At 52.7% G+C, this 15,084-nt stretch overlaps 1 protein-coding gene across 3 annotated transcripts in view; it reads left to right on the top strand.

Annotated features, from left to right (window-relative positions):
* The window catches only part of arid4b (AT-rich interaction domain 4B), a 32,211-nt gene that overhangs the window by 10,873 nt on the left and 6,254 nt on the right, over nt 1-15,084 (top strand). For 2 of the 3 annotated variants that reach the window (XM_072709484.1, XM_072709483.1), the window contains exons 3-17: nt 812-922; nt 3,000-3,065; nt 3,849-3,939; nt 4,031-4,110; nt 4,543-4,631; nt 6,067-6,208; nt 7,405-7,484; nt 8,761-8,837; nt 9,533-9,681; nt 10,677-10,749; nt 10,845-10,939; nt 11,030-11,127; nt 11,617-11,815; nt 12,290-12,513; nt 14,148-14,327. In XM_072709484.1, the coding sequence (XP_072565585.1) occupies nt 812-922; nt 3,000-3,065; nt 3,849-3,939; nt 4,031-4,110; nt 4,543-4,631; nt 6,067-6,208; nt 7,405-7,484; nt 8,761-8,837; nt 9,533-9,681; nt 10,677-10,749; nt 10,845-10,939; nt 11,030-11,127; nt 11,617-11,815; nt 12,290-12,513; nt 14,148-14,327 (1,754 nt within the window). The remainder of the gene's footprint in view (nt 1-811; nt 923-2,999; nt 3,066-3,848; nt 3,940-4,030; nt 4,111-4,542; nt 4,632-6,066; nt 6,209-7,404; nt 7,485-8,760; nt 8,838-9,532; nt 9,682-10,676; nt 10,750-10,844; nt 10,940-11,029; nt 11,128-11,616; nt 11,816-12,289; nt 12,514-14,147; nt 14,328-15,084) is intronic. The other variant, XM_072709485.1, reaches the window with a different exon arrangement.

Below are 15,084 nucleotides of genomic sequence, written 5' to 3' on the forward strand. Positions count from 1 at the left end.
TAAGAGTGAAGTCCAGAGTTCAAACTGGGACAAGGAAAGAGGGTTTTCCCCCTCTGTGTGTCATCCCTCCTCCATATTTAATTCTGTTTCATTTTAAAAGGCATTTTCGCTCTCTTTGACTCACACACGTACAGTGTTTCACTTCCGTATTTGTGGGAGGTGCCGTTGATTCTCACCACCGATGATTTGGCCTCGTCACAACTTTTCTAAGTGTTTTTTAAGACTTGTTTTTGTGGGATCACACCAGCGGGTGTTTGTTTTTGAGGAATCGCTGTGGTGGGGGGAGATGGCGAGGGAGGGGGGGTGTTTGTGAGAATATTTAGCCCCACGGAGATGTCAACCTTGAGTTTGCGCTTAGCGTTTGACTGACGTTGTCAGTGAGGTCAGTGAAGGGGACACAGAGGCACTCATTCTGGTGTTTGTCTTCTACGCCTTTTACCGTCCAGCAAAAACAGCCGTCTGCAGCATCCCATGGGCAGGAGGGCTAATGGAGACGGGGGAGTGGGCGTGTTTAGCCACGGTAGCGCCTAAGTGATGAATAATCTCTCCGCTGGGCTCTCTGTACTGCACTGCCTTCGTTTGAGGAAACAGGATTCCTCACAACTTCCTGGAAGCACTGAGACGCTTCCTTATTTCCTGCTCTGATGAGCGAGGACCTCTTAATTGTACACATACTAATTAATGTGGCTGCATGTTTTGCTGATTCTGGTGCAGGTATTTGACCGTAGGCTGTCTCTGTGTGTGGTGATGTCTTACCATACACCCCCCCCCCCCCCGCCTTTTATTTACTCCCCTCCCCCTTCCGTTTCAGACTATAGAGGAGCCGCCTTATTTGACCGTCGGCACTGATGTCAGCGCCAAGTACCGCGGCGCCTTCTGCGAAGCCAAGATCAAGACGGCCAAGCGGTTGGTGAAAGTCAAGGTAAGCCAGCCTGACTGCGGCTTGCATCGCCGGTAGTTGGTGGCGCCGCCCAGTGGATTGGAGGCTCATTTTGCATGGATCACACTTCAGCTGGTCACACAGGAAGAGGCACACAATGGCATCTGCAACAGCCTCTGGTGTAGTGAAACCCAGACCAGTCCCATCATAGCCAACTCCCAGATGCCCCCCCCCCCCCCCCCACTGGAGATTTCCCTCAGGGCTGGAGGAAACTCGATTATTATTATTTTTCCCCACTGCACGGCTGACAGTGCCTCAGATGAAGCTCTTTCAAGCCGTGTTCGATTCGGGCTCAGAACGGCGCTGCGTAATTACGGGATTACGAGTAACTGAGCCCCAGAAATGACTCACGCTAATTCTGTAATGAAATTGCCAGGCATTAATAAGGAAGGAATGGGAGTTTTAAATAGTTGGCAAATGGGCTCTTTAATGTCCTTCCACAAGCCACAAAGCTGTCCTGTCCCTTTCTGAGCATTCGGGGGTGTTACAGAAGGGCGACTGAGGTCAGGGATCGTCACTGCGTCCGGCTGCTGGTTTGGGGCTGTTTTGGCTAAGTTAATTCCCCCCCCCCCTGCCGTGATGTATTGATCTCCCGGCCATATGCTGCAGACTTTGTGTGTGTTTGAAGAACAGATTAAATAAATCTACACACTCTGTGTCTGACAGGGCTGCCTAACTACTCTAAGCTCTGCGCAGCCGTTATCTGGGGGAGGGATGTGTCGGGATGTGTCGATCACCAAAGGAGAAGGCTCGGCCACTTTTTTTTTTTTTTTTTTTTGCCAAATAAAAAATAAAAAAAAAGCCAAGCATCAAAGCAGGGATACAACATAAATCAAAGCAATGAGTGCAGAGATTCAACATAATTCAGGGGGATTATTGATAAATGCCACACAACTGGGCTGCATCCGGCTGTTGATCCGGTTTGTCAAGGTGATCCAAGCCCTTTTCTCGTACACGACCCGGTCCCCCAAGGTTGTGGGCGGGGGAGCTCGTCGTCCCGCCGCTTTATCGAGCGTCAGGGAAATGTGAGACGGTCCCTGCAGCCCGGAGTGTACGGGTGGCTCCTCACTGCGGCAGGCTGGGCAGGGCAAGACCCATCTGGGGCTTCGACGAAATCTGTGAATGTGACCAATCCGGAATGGAAAAAATGGCATCCACATGGGTCACCTATTCACTTTTCTGGGTGGGGGGCAAAATTAATAAAATAAACGACCTTGTTTTGACTGTTCTTAACTGTGACGTTATGTCATGAAACTGACTATTCAGCTATTTTTAATGAGAATTTTTGTGTGCTGGTTTCCATTGTCAATGTTTAATTTACTGATGTTTATGTCATATAAACACATTTATTTTTAGCTTCCGCCCGCAGTTGTTGTGTTAGGAGATGGCAGCAGTATGTTTGTGGGCGGGATTTCGCTCTTCGGGTTGGGAATCGGTGCCCTTGGCAGCAAGGTTGTGGGATCTAATCCCAGCAGAGTAATGGTGCCATCGAGACCCTTAACCATGAGATCAGCCCCAGGGTCACCGGCCTGCTCTTATTTAAATGCCGAATAAAAATATCTTAATCTTTACTCGTCACTTTGCTTGAGAAACAGCTGCAGGGGCCAAAACATTCCTCTGGTTCAGCACAGGGGTGTGTGCCCTTCGATTTGCCAATCGTTCCCTGCCCTGTGGGATACATACGGCCCCAGTGCTTAGGTCTGTGGATGGCAGGCCCTTTTAACTGTGTGGTTACACATTCTGGCAGGCTGAGGGGGCCCAGCACTGTATAAGGGCCCCAAAATGTACTGCCAGGGCCCCCCTGGTTGGCAGAAGTTTCTGAAGGAACCCCAAATCGGCAAAATTTACTAAGCGGGACCTGCATTTCTTCAGATTAAAAGAGCCAGCCCAAGCAGGGGGGCCCAAGGCGTTTTGTTTTGGAGCCGAGGATTTCTAGTGACGGCGTCGCATGGCGCAGGCGTGGCGAGGTTCCGGGTGACGCGGGCTCCGCCTTTATATTCAAAGAAGAAACATCACCATCCTTATTTATACACTCGCTCTCCATGCTCCCATCTCCCAGGTGACCTTCAAACTGGATTCGTCGACTGTTGAGGTTCACGACGAGAACATCAGAGGGCTTTTGAAGGTAGGTTTTCCAGGGGCCTCTTCCTGTTACCCTTTGACTCCTTCCTGGTTTGTCATTGGCTCATGGTCAGTGGGCAGCTGGTTCATCATTGGTCCATCTCCTCCATTCGTCCCAGTTCATCAGTTCTGCCCAATAATTTTAATCAAGTGTAGAGTATTTCATACCATCATATCTTCCATGCACTACACCCCGATGTATACCACTTTTTATACTTTTTTTTTTTTTAAAGTAAAAGCGATGCTATATTGATATTGCATATCGGTATATTTAAATCTTGCCCATACTGAGTGGGAGGGGGTCAGTCAGCTAATTTTGTCACCACTGTTTCAGATTTCTTATGACAATTTTGATTCCTAAAGGATTAAGTGTTGAAGATGAAAATCTGTCTTTGGCGTTAAATATCAACAGAGCTAACTGAAAATGTGTCTCACTTTAGCTGTAAAATATGCCCCAAGCGGCATCCCTGAGTCATGGACGAGCCCCGTCAGGGTAACATTGGGTCCCCGCTGCCGGTGACCTGCCTCGTTTGGTCCCGTCTTTCCCATAATGCCAGCTGGCACCTGCCACCCTTCCACAGCCATGACAAATCCCGCGTGTGTTTTTTTCTCTCTCATTCTGACGTCCTAAGCAGCGGAGTTCAGGCTCGCCGGTTTGTATTTGGCTCCGGCAGAGCGGCGGAGTGAGCCAGGAGATTACGGCGGCTGTCAGGCATGGAAACGCGGTGCGGTGGGCGTGGCCTCCTTTCTTTCCATTGATTCTCTTTCTCACCGTATCTTCGGACAGGTAGGAGCGGTGGTGGAGGTGAGGAACCAGGACGGGACGTATCAAGAGGCCACCATCAACAAACTGACTGACGCCAGCGTGTACACAGTCGGTAAGGGGGGGGGGGGATTCTCTGCCGGTATCATGTGACCATGCGCTCTTAAGGCCGACACCCTCACCCATGCGTCTCTGCCCCCCCCCAGTGTTTGACGACGGCGATGAGAAGACCCTAAGGCGTTCCTCGCTGTGCCTGAAGGGAGCCCGCCACTTTGCAGAGAGTGAGGTGAGCTTGTTGGCGGGCAGCCCCCCCCCTCCCCCCGCCCCGATGTTTACGAGGCTTACGGGGGCCTCGTTAGCATGTGGCTGCGGGCCGCAGCTTCACGCTTAACTGGCTCTGGAATGTTCCGCCTCTCAGACGCGCGCGAGGCGCGGACGAAGCCTTCTAAAGCCGCGTTGTCATTGGTTTTGGTGTCATAAAGCATGTTTCTGTTATGGAAACAACTGCACAGATTTGCTGCTTGAGGGGGATGATGTGTAAGTGACATGAGCCCAAAGAGTGGCTGGTCATCATGTGACTGCGGATGACTAATAGGAACTGTGATCCCATCTCTCAGCTGCCCCCCACTTTCTTGCAGTAGCACCCATTAGCATTTGCCCTAACTTTAGTCTTCCAGCCAGTGACAGTGTCCCCCCCCCTGCCCCCCCACCATTTCAGACGCTTGACCGACTGCCCCTGACGAACCCCGAGCACTTCGGAACGCCAGTCATCGGGAAGGGCAGCCGAGGCAGGCGCTCCAACCCAGTGTGAGTTCTGGGCCCCCAGTGCCCCCAGTCTGTCTCCTTTGGCAGTGCGGCCGCCAGATTGCATTAGATCCTGCTGCATATAGTTCATTTTAAATTTTTTTTCAAAGCTTATATTATAATTTTATTAACAAACGTGAGGATAAAAAGGCAATGTTGGAACTATGGGGAGCTGAAAAGTTTAGTGGAGGGTTTGGGGGGGGGTGGGGCGGGTTAGCCACCTGCTAGCTGAACGTAGCTATGGTGATTGGGTGGATTTGCTACCCCCCCCTTGGGCTGGAGGGGGTCACAGCAGCTGGGTTCTCTGTGGCCATGTGTGAGGATTCTGTGGGGACACATGGGCCTTCTGGGAAATACGGAGGGCGTTCAGTGATTGGTCCATCTCCCCGCGGGGACTTTGAACACAAAGCACATAGCGGCCTGTGAAATGGTCCTTCCTGCTACTGGTGTGTCAGATGGCTTATTTAAAAACAAATATGCCCCCCAGGGGTGGTCTGCCAATTCTATTAAGGCTTTTAGTTCCAGATTTTTTTTTTTTTGGTTCATCGTATTGTTAAAAAAAAAAAACACACAAATCCTGTAAACTTTATGAAATTCCATCCAGGCGGACAGCCCCCATCCTCCAGCCCCCCCCCCCCCCCCCCCCCCCCCCCCCCGCACAGTGGGGGGGCATGAGGGACAGAAGCCGCGGGTCTCGTGTGTTAATGGTGGCCAGATGGTGTTTCGGGGGCAGCTTCAGTGGTTGAAGCCGTTCTAGCGCCCCCCCTCCCCCCCCCCCAGTTTGGGGGCTGAGATTTACATCATGAGGGGCAGCTGTCAGCTGACGGGGCGCGGGGACTTCTGCCAGGGGGTCGTTGCCAGCAGGCCGCGCCTCGTCCCATTACGCGGATAATTAACGGCGGGATCTTCGCTGGCCGCGCCGCAGCCGCTTATTAGCCGTTGTTTACACGAGTGCCGAGCCGTGACTGCGGGGGGGGTGGGGGGGGGCATCTGCCCGGCCGGCTGCGAGCGCACTGCCCATTAATTGAAAGTGGCTTGTGAGTCGCCGCTTAGGAATGGGCCAATTGGGAGTGACTGGCCACAGATGGGTGTGTGGGGGGGGGGTTGGTGCGAATCGGTGTCCTGATGAGCGATGAGTGTACAGGATGAGCCTGACGTGCCCCACAGCAGTGGGAGAGGCTCTGTTGCATCGATGCCAGCAGATGAGTCTTTGGGACAGAAAGAGGGCGGGGCTGGGGGAGGAGCTACTCCTCAGCATAATCAGAATTGATTAGGCCACGCCCACCAGGACAAGCCCCCTCCTCGGCTGTGAGCCTTGGTGCTTATAAGATACAGACAGATAAGTAAATAGGCTGCGTACTGTACGGTGGGCCAGCTATGACGAGGGGAGCAGCCATCTTACCCAGCATGCCCTGCTGTCTCCGATCTCCCACCCCAGTCAGGAGGATGAGACCACGTCATCCTCCAGCGAGGAAGAGGAGGCCGACCAGCGGCTGAATGACGAGCTGCTGGGGAAGGTGGTGTGCGTGGAAGGCGTGACCACCGGCGACAAGAAGAGGACGACGTGGTACCCGGCTCTGGTGAGACCGGCGCCCGAGCCAGCGCTTTGAAGCCGTGGGAGCTGTTAACGGTGCGGGAGGATCGCGAGGTATTAGGCTCTGTCGTGCGTCCTGACGAGGCCCCGCGGGCTGGGCTGTTTCGCGCTCAATTTCGGGAACCAGCCGCCGCTGCCCAAGCCAGAATTTTTATTTTTTTTTTGCCTGTCGTGACATTTTAAGAGTTTTTAACTCAAAATGGCCCACACACACACACACACACACACACACACACACACACACACACACACACACACACACACACACACACACACACACACGCGCGTGCTCTCATTCCTGATCGCTTGTCTGTCGTGTTGTGGGTTTATTTGATTTGAATTTGGTGGGTGTGGGGGGGGGGGTGCAGGCTGCATAAGATAAATGTTTATGAGTGACCGTCTCCGTGGAAACACCCTGCCTACTGATACCAGCATAGCGTGACAGCGGCGGTCCTGGAAGATTTTCCCTTTGTGATGCGGTGGTCTGGATGGGACGTCTCTCTGCATGTTGTGCGTTTTTCTTCCTGGCGATCCTCAGAAGTTCGGATTTCACACTCTTTATGCAGCCAAGAATCTCTGAAACGGCTAATACAGCAGCAGCTTCCCTCCTCCGAACTTCGCTTCCTACTGCGGCACCTGTTGGCCTGTATATGATGTATAACATGATCCCGTCAAACCCAGACGGTAACAACCAAATGCTGTCACTTGTGCAGAAGGTAAAATGATCTTACTGGTTTTCTGGGCGCTGGATCTGCCCGCCGGGGGGCTGCCAGCCCTGGACGACACCCTTTCTGGTTAATCGTTCCGCCTGTAGCTTGGGGCTCCCTCTGGCTTGTGTTCTTTGGTATTCTCACTCTCCCACCCCCGACCGAGGCCGGGCCATGGCGTGGGGGTGCTGGGAGAGTTGTCGGGTGGCATTGGAAGCCTGGCACAGGCGGGCAGATGGCTGGTGGTATATTGGGGGGGGGTGACGTCAGGACCTTAATTAGCATTTACCCTAGTTAGTGGGATGGTGGGGTTGTGACACCCTCTGGTTTTAGCATCAGGATGGGGGGGGGGGGGCTTGTATCTGGGGAGGGATTTGGGCTCCTCAATCTCTTCTTGTTTACATGCTGCTCCAGTTCATTGACAACAAATGTTCCCCCCCCCCTTCCCCCCCCAAAAAAAAAATCTCTATAAAAGGTCGTCTCCCCCGACTGCAGCGAGGACGTCTCCATGAAGAAGGACAGCGTCTTCATCCGCTCCTTCAAGGATGGCAAATTGTGAGTCCAGGTGTTTTTAACATCCCTCTGTCGCCCCCACCTGACCGTTAGCGGCCCTGGGGGAGAATCGCGTCGGAAAGGAGGGAAATCACATTACTTTTACTAACAGGGTGTAACTGTAGGGGGGGGGCACTGTCTCTGACTCGACAAAGGCTTTGCGAGATGCCAGCTGTGTGGACGTGGCGATGCCGGGATTTCCTCTTGCTCGGAGGGGGGGAGGGGGCGCTCTGGGCCTTCCTAGTACGCCGGAGGCCAACTGAGACGCCAGGTCTGGGTCTGTTTAACGCTAAGGCCCGGTGTGGGGGGTGAATGAGGCAGGGTCCTCACCCCCAGCCCCTGACAAATGGCTGATGGTCACACTATTTGGGGCTCTGATATCCCCAGGGTAGATTTGAGTTACAGGCCGGACAGTCAAGGTGAGCGATCGAAATCTGTGCGACCGTACGTGTCAGCTACAACCCCCCCCCCCTCCCCCCCACTCTGATCTGCTGTTTTAAGGAAGAACATAACAGCCAACGCAGGCAGCTGGCTGTAGTGGCGTGTTGGCATTTCCTAAACTAGTCACCTCTAGCGCCACCTGCTGGGATGATAAAAGTATAATATCAGATGGGAAATATGGGGCTTTGGAGCTGAAGTGCATGTTTAAATTGCGATTCTTACAGATATTAAAAAGAGAGGAAGCCGTTGGTCCTGCTTTATGTAGGCAGTGAGGTTATATTCAACACCTTCTCCCACCTGTGGCGAGGTCATCACACGACGCCGGTCGTGGCTTTCCGACCCCGAGAAGACGAAACCGTATCCCTGCTGCCGCAGCTACGTCTTACTCCATAACGAGAGTCATTCCCAAGAGCTGAAAAACGTGTCCTGCCGTTAATCGTGTCTGTAGTGAAACTGAACAGAACCAGTAGGTGTCTGAATGCCGGACAAGGCGCCCTTGGTGTACTTCAGCACTGATATGCTTTGAGAGCGGATGAAATCCCTCCTAGTGTCACGCTTTCCACTTCAACATATATTGCTCTAAGCTGAATGTTATAAATGTAATGTGAGTAGCCTTTGATGGAATAAAATGATATTCAGTCTTACTTAATTAAACCTCAGTATAATGAAATCCAAATTAACATTTTAACATCTCTCAGTAGCATTCTGTGTAAATTAATGTTTTATAATGAACCTCACTTAAAATAGTTGTCATTAAGTCTGATGGAAGGTGTGTGTGTCTGTGTGTGTGTGTGTGTGTGTGTGTGTGTGTGTGTGTGTGTGTGTGTTCGCGCTACAGCTCCGTTGTGCTGCACAAGGACATCCGTGAACTGGACAGCGAGTCAGTACCGAAAGCAGACTCCGGGCTGAGACAGGGTAAGAAAGGCCGCCCCCTTGTGGTGGGATTTGCGTGGCTTGACGGAGAGAGAGGGATTATGGGATAGCTGTGCTGTGTATGTCCAAAAAGACCACTGGCAGAATCTCCATGTCTGTTTTTCACATTCAGAATTGTTCTCTATGTCCAAAGTCTAACTGTTAGGCAAAAATGACTAATACATAGCAATAGATACTGAGATACGATAATGTAAAAACTGATAAAACTATACTTAAATTCGCAGAATGTTGCCTCCCCTCATTTTTGGTATGAACTGAAACTCCTCAAAGTGCCTATAATTTTTTGCACATCTGAGCTTAACATTATGAACGTGTTGAGGCTGCATCCCAGAGAACCGGCTCCGGTAGGGATCCCTTTCAAGACCCATTTCTCAGGCCTAAAAGCCACTCTCCAGAAAATGATGAATCCAGAGCCGTTCATTGTCAACTGCCACGGTCTATTAAAAAAGTGTCTCATTGACAGCCGATATTCACCGAGTCAGAACAGATCCTGCTATTACAATGTGGTCTTATCAGGTCGCTATAGTTACTTTCTCCGGTTAGGCATCACTAACACCGCACAGCCACCAGGGGGCGGAAGTCACCGTATCGCCCTCTGGGTCACAGGAACGGCATGTTCTGAGACTTCAGATGTACCGACTGCGATGGTGTAATGCAGCTCTCTTCTTTCGCATCAGCCCTGGACGGGGCGCTGGCCTTCCAGCGGTGGGGCACGGTACCCAACACCTGGAGGACGGAGGTGAAGGATGAGAGCTCCAGCAGTGAGGAAGACGAGGGTGACGAGGAAGAAGAGCGTGAGGAGGACACCAGCAGCGAGGGGGAGGAGGTGCTGTCCGGCTTGCGTGCTGTGGGGCGTCGGGGCCCAGTGGTTTTACAGAAGTTGTATAAATTAGTGTAAAACTAAGCAGCAGCAAAGTTGAAGTGATTCTCGCAGAACTCGACGGCGAAGAGGCGAATCGCTAATCCCCGGCGGATACGGCATTCTCCCGGCCGCCACGAGTCTTCAGTTAGAAATCTCCTTAGCGGCAGTTCAGCTGTGTTTTTACGGCATACAGACGTTCTGTGGGGGGGTATTTAAAAGTTCTCGGGCAAATTTAAAAACAAGATTACAGAGTTCAGTCGGCTGAGCTCCGCAGAAGCTGCCCTGGTATTCCCTTCTTTGGGGAACCCCGGCACCGAGGCGTAAATCTGACATCACGCTGTGGGGAATCCCCCTACTCCCCCTGCTGGTGTAATTTTGGCCTTTTTTCCCCACACTTTCAGGAAATGTTTTTTTTTTTTTTTCCCCCCCCAAAAAAAGACAGCATCTTTAACAGAACACCCCCCCAGCCCAGCTTCCATAGCCTATTACTTATTACACAAGTCAGCAAGTAGTTAGATCAAAGGAGGCTTGTGGAGCATTTCTGGGTGGGGGGGGGGGGGGGGGGTTAGATGGGAGGATGGTGGGACATTGACGTCGGCCCCGGCGAGGTCATGGAAAGTGCTTCTGCAAAAAGAGAAGGGGTTAGGGTATCAGAAGTAGCACATTCCTCATTTTGAAGTCCTTCACATTACAACTCAGCACATCATTTTCTGCTCCAGAAAAACTTCATGGTCCTTTTGCACTCGCAGTTCTATAATTTGCACCCCCCCCCCTCCCGCTGTGTGGTTAAATGACTGTAACTCTGCCAGCCACTTTTCCTTTACTCGTGCACATCTGTGGGGGGGTTGGGTTTGTAAACATGCCCACTGCCTGATTCATTTCCCAACCAAGGAGAAGGGGCTGTCCCTGGAGTGGGGGGGGTGGCCCGAGGTCACCTGCTCTCCATTTCCTGTCCACAGGAGGAAGTGGAGCCCTTCCCTGAAGAGAGAGACAACTTCGTACAGCAGCTGTACAAGTTCATGGAGGACCGGGGTGAGTCTGCGATCTGATTGGCTGTGAGTCGCCCGGGAGATGTGTTGCCGTGGCTGCCGGATTTGGCACCTTTAACCACGTCTGTTTGACTCTAGGTACCCCCATCAATAAGAGACCTGTGCTGGGCTACAGGAACCTCAACCTATTCAAGCTCTACCGGCTAGTGCACAAACTGGGGGGGTTCGATAATGTGAGTGTCTGACCGCTGGGGTTCTATTCTTTTCGGCCAGTCCTGGGCCCTGCAACGGACCTGAAGTGCTTTTCTCCCTCCCCCTCCCAGATTGATAGTGGTTCGGTCTGGAAGCAAGTCTACCAGGACTTGGGGATACCGGTGCTGAACTCTGCCGCTGGCTACAACGTCAAGTGTGCCTATAGGAAGTAAGCCCCTCCCCCGCCCCCCACCCAAAGCCAGCACTGTGTGTTATACAGTGACCATGGCCAAAGTCTGCCCCCCATTTAATGAGGGTGATGCCTCTTTGGAGGAGCGATGTTGGCATTAGGCTGGTGGACGGTCCCCCGCACTCTGGCACTGTAAACCAGCTGCATGCAGACTGTGCCGCCAGTTTTCACCCCCCCCCCAGCGACACACACACGCGATCCCAGCAACAAGAGCCCCTCTATGCCTCAATCCTCGCAGCAGCTCAGCACCAGTCGGAGCCGGCCGGCAGTGCTGGACGGGGTCCCGTCCCGCCGGGTGCTCCCGCTTCCAGCTGGCCGGCCCAGGCGGCGGCTCGGAAAGCTGCCGGCACGTGCCGGGATTCTCCCGCAAGCGTCGGCACGGCATGATTCATTCCCTTGATAAATGAGGTCAAGTTAGGAGGGACTTCCTGATTGGCTGCTTTGTCTGATTTGGTCTTTGGTCCTTAGGTACCTCTACGGCTTCGAGGAGTACTGCACCTCCGCCGGCATCTCTTTCCGGATGGATCTCCCCCACAAGCTGGAGCGGAGGGCGGAGCTGGAGGCGGGGAGTAATGCCCCCGCGATGCCGAGGAAAGAGGCGGAGTCAAAGGAGCAGCGGCCTATCACCGAGAGCCAGACCAGCGAGACACAGCCTACTGTATGCAAGGTAAGCATTCCCCCACCCCCCAGCATCCCCCGTGTTCGGTTAGCTTACCGTCCGGTTAAGCAGTTTGAAGTTTAGTCGGGCAAAGTGTGGCTCAGCAGGTTAAGATTCTGTATCTTTGCCGACTGTAGGATTCGAACTGGTGACCTACTGATCAGAGTGACGTTACCGTTGGACTCTTGAATAGGGCCTTTAATCCACTATTGCTCCAGGGAATGTCTGACCCTGCTTTCTCACAAAATGTACATCGCTTTGCATAAAAGTATCTGCTAAAGAAGTAACGTGGATTTTAGCCGTTTCCTTTCACAGACCCCCATTTATACAGCATTATTATATTATATATCTTATATTGGTTAAACGTGCTCCTTAAAGGTACAGCAGCAGTAACCTCATGGGACACTGCCATAGAAAGTAAGTCCACTTGCTCTAATAAAGAGAGCATCACGTCTGTGAGAATCACCCAAGCTCCCCCCACAGGGCGAGACGGAGGCCAGGCCGAGCCAAGCGGGGGCCGACGAGGACGAGGGCGAGAGCCCGAAGGCTGAGGAGGAGCAGAGGGGTGAAGGACAGGTGGGGGGCGAAGAGGAGGATGAGGAAAAGCCTTTGGGCCCCCGGGAAGAAATTGTCAAGCAGGAGCCTTTGGAGGAGGAGCAGGAGGAGGAGCAAGAGGAGGAGCAGGAGGAGGAGCAGGACAAGTCAGGGTAAGTGGGTGTCCTGAGGGTCGCCCGGCCCCAAGAGAATCCAGGCGGCTCTGAGGGGGGTGGTGTTGGCTGGGGGGGGGGTCCTGCTTCAACTCCCCTTTGCTCTGGGCGTGCTCGACGCTTCAGCTTTCCATCCGCATGACGAAACTACTGACAGAACTCAAAATCTGGAACCGAGCTGGGCAGCGCTGGAACCTCTTCTGCCCAGATGGGTGCTGGCGAGTGCTAGCGGGGGCCTAGCAGGGTCTGGCTCCGCCCCCCCGTGGCCCTTCCCTGTGCCAGGGCTCTCTGCTTTGGCCGCCGGCCCCCGTCTTTGTCCCCCCCATCCGTGGGCCGAAGCTCCGTGATCTCAGCCTCTTTCCCAGGCTTCTGTCTCTCTGACTTAGCTGGATTCTGAGCTCCTGCTCAATACAAAGGCTGCACTCTAATTGGCCGGCTGGGGTCCTTTCCATTGGCTGTCGGCTCGAACCGCGCACGCACTTCCGCCTTCTTGCCGAACCAGCCCTGAAATCGGTCAGTGTGGTGAGCGATGTTTCCGTGGTGATTGCCGAAGGAGATTCTGCTTAGTAGATTATGGGATAGGCCAGGGGCTGCAGAAGACGGCGATGTGGCTTGTTGCCGTGTCAGTAGTGAGATGTCTAGATGTGGGAGGGAGAGGAAATCGACTGTCTGCAACGTCTTCCGGGTCATCTGAGGGCCAACGATCAACAGGGTGACACCCCGCCCCCCCACCAGTACCCGTTTCTTGTTCTGGATTTAGCGGCGACATTTCAGTTCTCGTGATGGCTGTGTCAGAGTGTGCTGTGTGTGGGCAGGGGAGGCTCTGATTGGTTCATAATTTATGTGCATTGCTTGTCCAAACAACAATTTGCATTTAAATCCACTCAGAACTCAGAACCCTCCAGAGCTGCTTTATGTTTTTGTATTTTGTACAATTTACTGGTGGACAGTATATTAGTGCAGGACAAGGGCTACAGCAGAACTTCTGGGACTCGAACCTGCAGCCACAGGCTGGCGCGACTCGTCCTGTGGTGATGGGGGGGGGGGGGCGGCTGTCTTGCAAGTTGATCACAGGCCTTTTGGCACAGCTAGCCTGTAGCAGTGAGGTCACCTGAGTGAAACGGAAGCTGTCACACATCCTATTTTTGTTGATCTGCCCCCCTCCCCCCCCCCCCCCATTGGCTCTTGTTGCTGCAACTGTCACGCTTTGCTTTGTAAAATGGGTGCAGAGTGTTCCCTCCCACTGCTGGCTTGCTAACTCTCCATACTGCCCCCCCCCCATGCTTTAACTTTGAAAGCTTACAAAAGCACCCCCCCCCCCCACAGTAGCAATAAAAATGGATAGTATATGTTTAGCAGTTTATATGGAGGTATTTAAAAAGCAGTCCATAGACCTAAGTCATGAATTTATATAGGAAAAGTGTAGCGTTGTGGGAGTGAGAGAAAGTCAGCCAATGGGGAGAAGAGGAGGGCGGGACTAGGGTGGAGCTAGAGCAAGGATAGGATGCAGGCTGATGACCCCATTGTGGCCTTTTAGACAGGGAGTAAGGTTGGGTGCCATGAGGGTGGGTTGGGGGGGTGTGGGTGTGCCAGAAGGGGCCAGATGAGGGAGTGCCCAACTGTCTTTCTTGCAGGGATGACAGCAGTCAGGAGGGGGAAGGGGAGGAGTTTGAGTGTTACCCCCCAGGGATGAAGGTGCAGGTGAGGTATGGGCGAGGCCGCAATCTGAAGACGTACGAGGCCACTGTCAAAGAGTCAGACCTGGAGGGGGGAGAACTGCTCTACCTGGTGCACTACTGTGGCTGGAACGTCAGGTAAGGCAGCACCTGGGGGTCTCTTTACGCTGCTCGTCTTTGTGCACCCGCAGGGGTTACCTTCAGACAGGACCCCCCCCCCCCCCTCCCGCCGTATCACCGAGTCACTGCACACCTCCCTTAAGCACTTCCTCGTTTCCTACTGAAAGCAGGCTGAAATTAATCCCTGTTGCCCTCTACTGGTCAAAAAGGAACATTGAAAAATGGCTGACTGGTGGATCATTATTTTTTTTCTTCGTCTTCATTAAGAAATCGTGATGCTTTCACTTGACCCCTTCAGTTGTCATTGTATAAGGAAAGCTTCACTTCATTTGAGCATTTCTCCGCAGTTCTGTACAGAGAGGCCACCCTTCACGCCTTTCACATAGTTAGAGGCAGTACTTGTGTCTTGGCAGATGACTTGGAGGCGAGGCGAGGCTGTGTGATGTGCGCTGTCTGTTGGTCAGCTGTCTCTCTCTGATTCGGTTACGCTGCCTGCTTCTGTTCAGAAGTATTGCTGGGAATTGGCTTCGCTGCTTTGTTGTCTTGTCGTTGTCTTGGTCTTTCTGGTCTTAGCGGTTTGACCAAATGAGGTTATAAAATCTGACTTTCCTATACATAACTCCTAAAAAGATTTAGGGTAAAAGCTTTATTGCGCTTTTTCCTTTGAGTGGGTGGGTACCTTACTGTTTACTTGTCCTACTTTCAAGGTACAAATGAAGGTCCCTTTTAAAGATTGGCAAACTTTTGGTTGCTTATACAGCTCCTTAACAGCTAG

This window comes from Paramormyrops kingsleyae, chromosome 3 (assembly GCF_048594095.1).
Source record: "Paramormyrops kingsleyae isolate MSU_618 chromosome 3, PKINGS_0.4, whole genome shotgun sequence".
Lineage (NCBI taxonomy): Eukaryota > Metazoa > Chordata > Actinopteri > Osteoglossiformes > Mormyridae > Paramormyrops > Paramormyrops kingsleyae.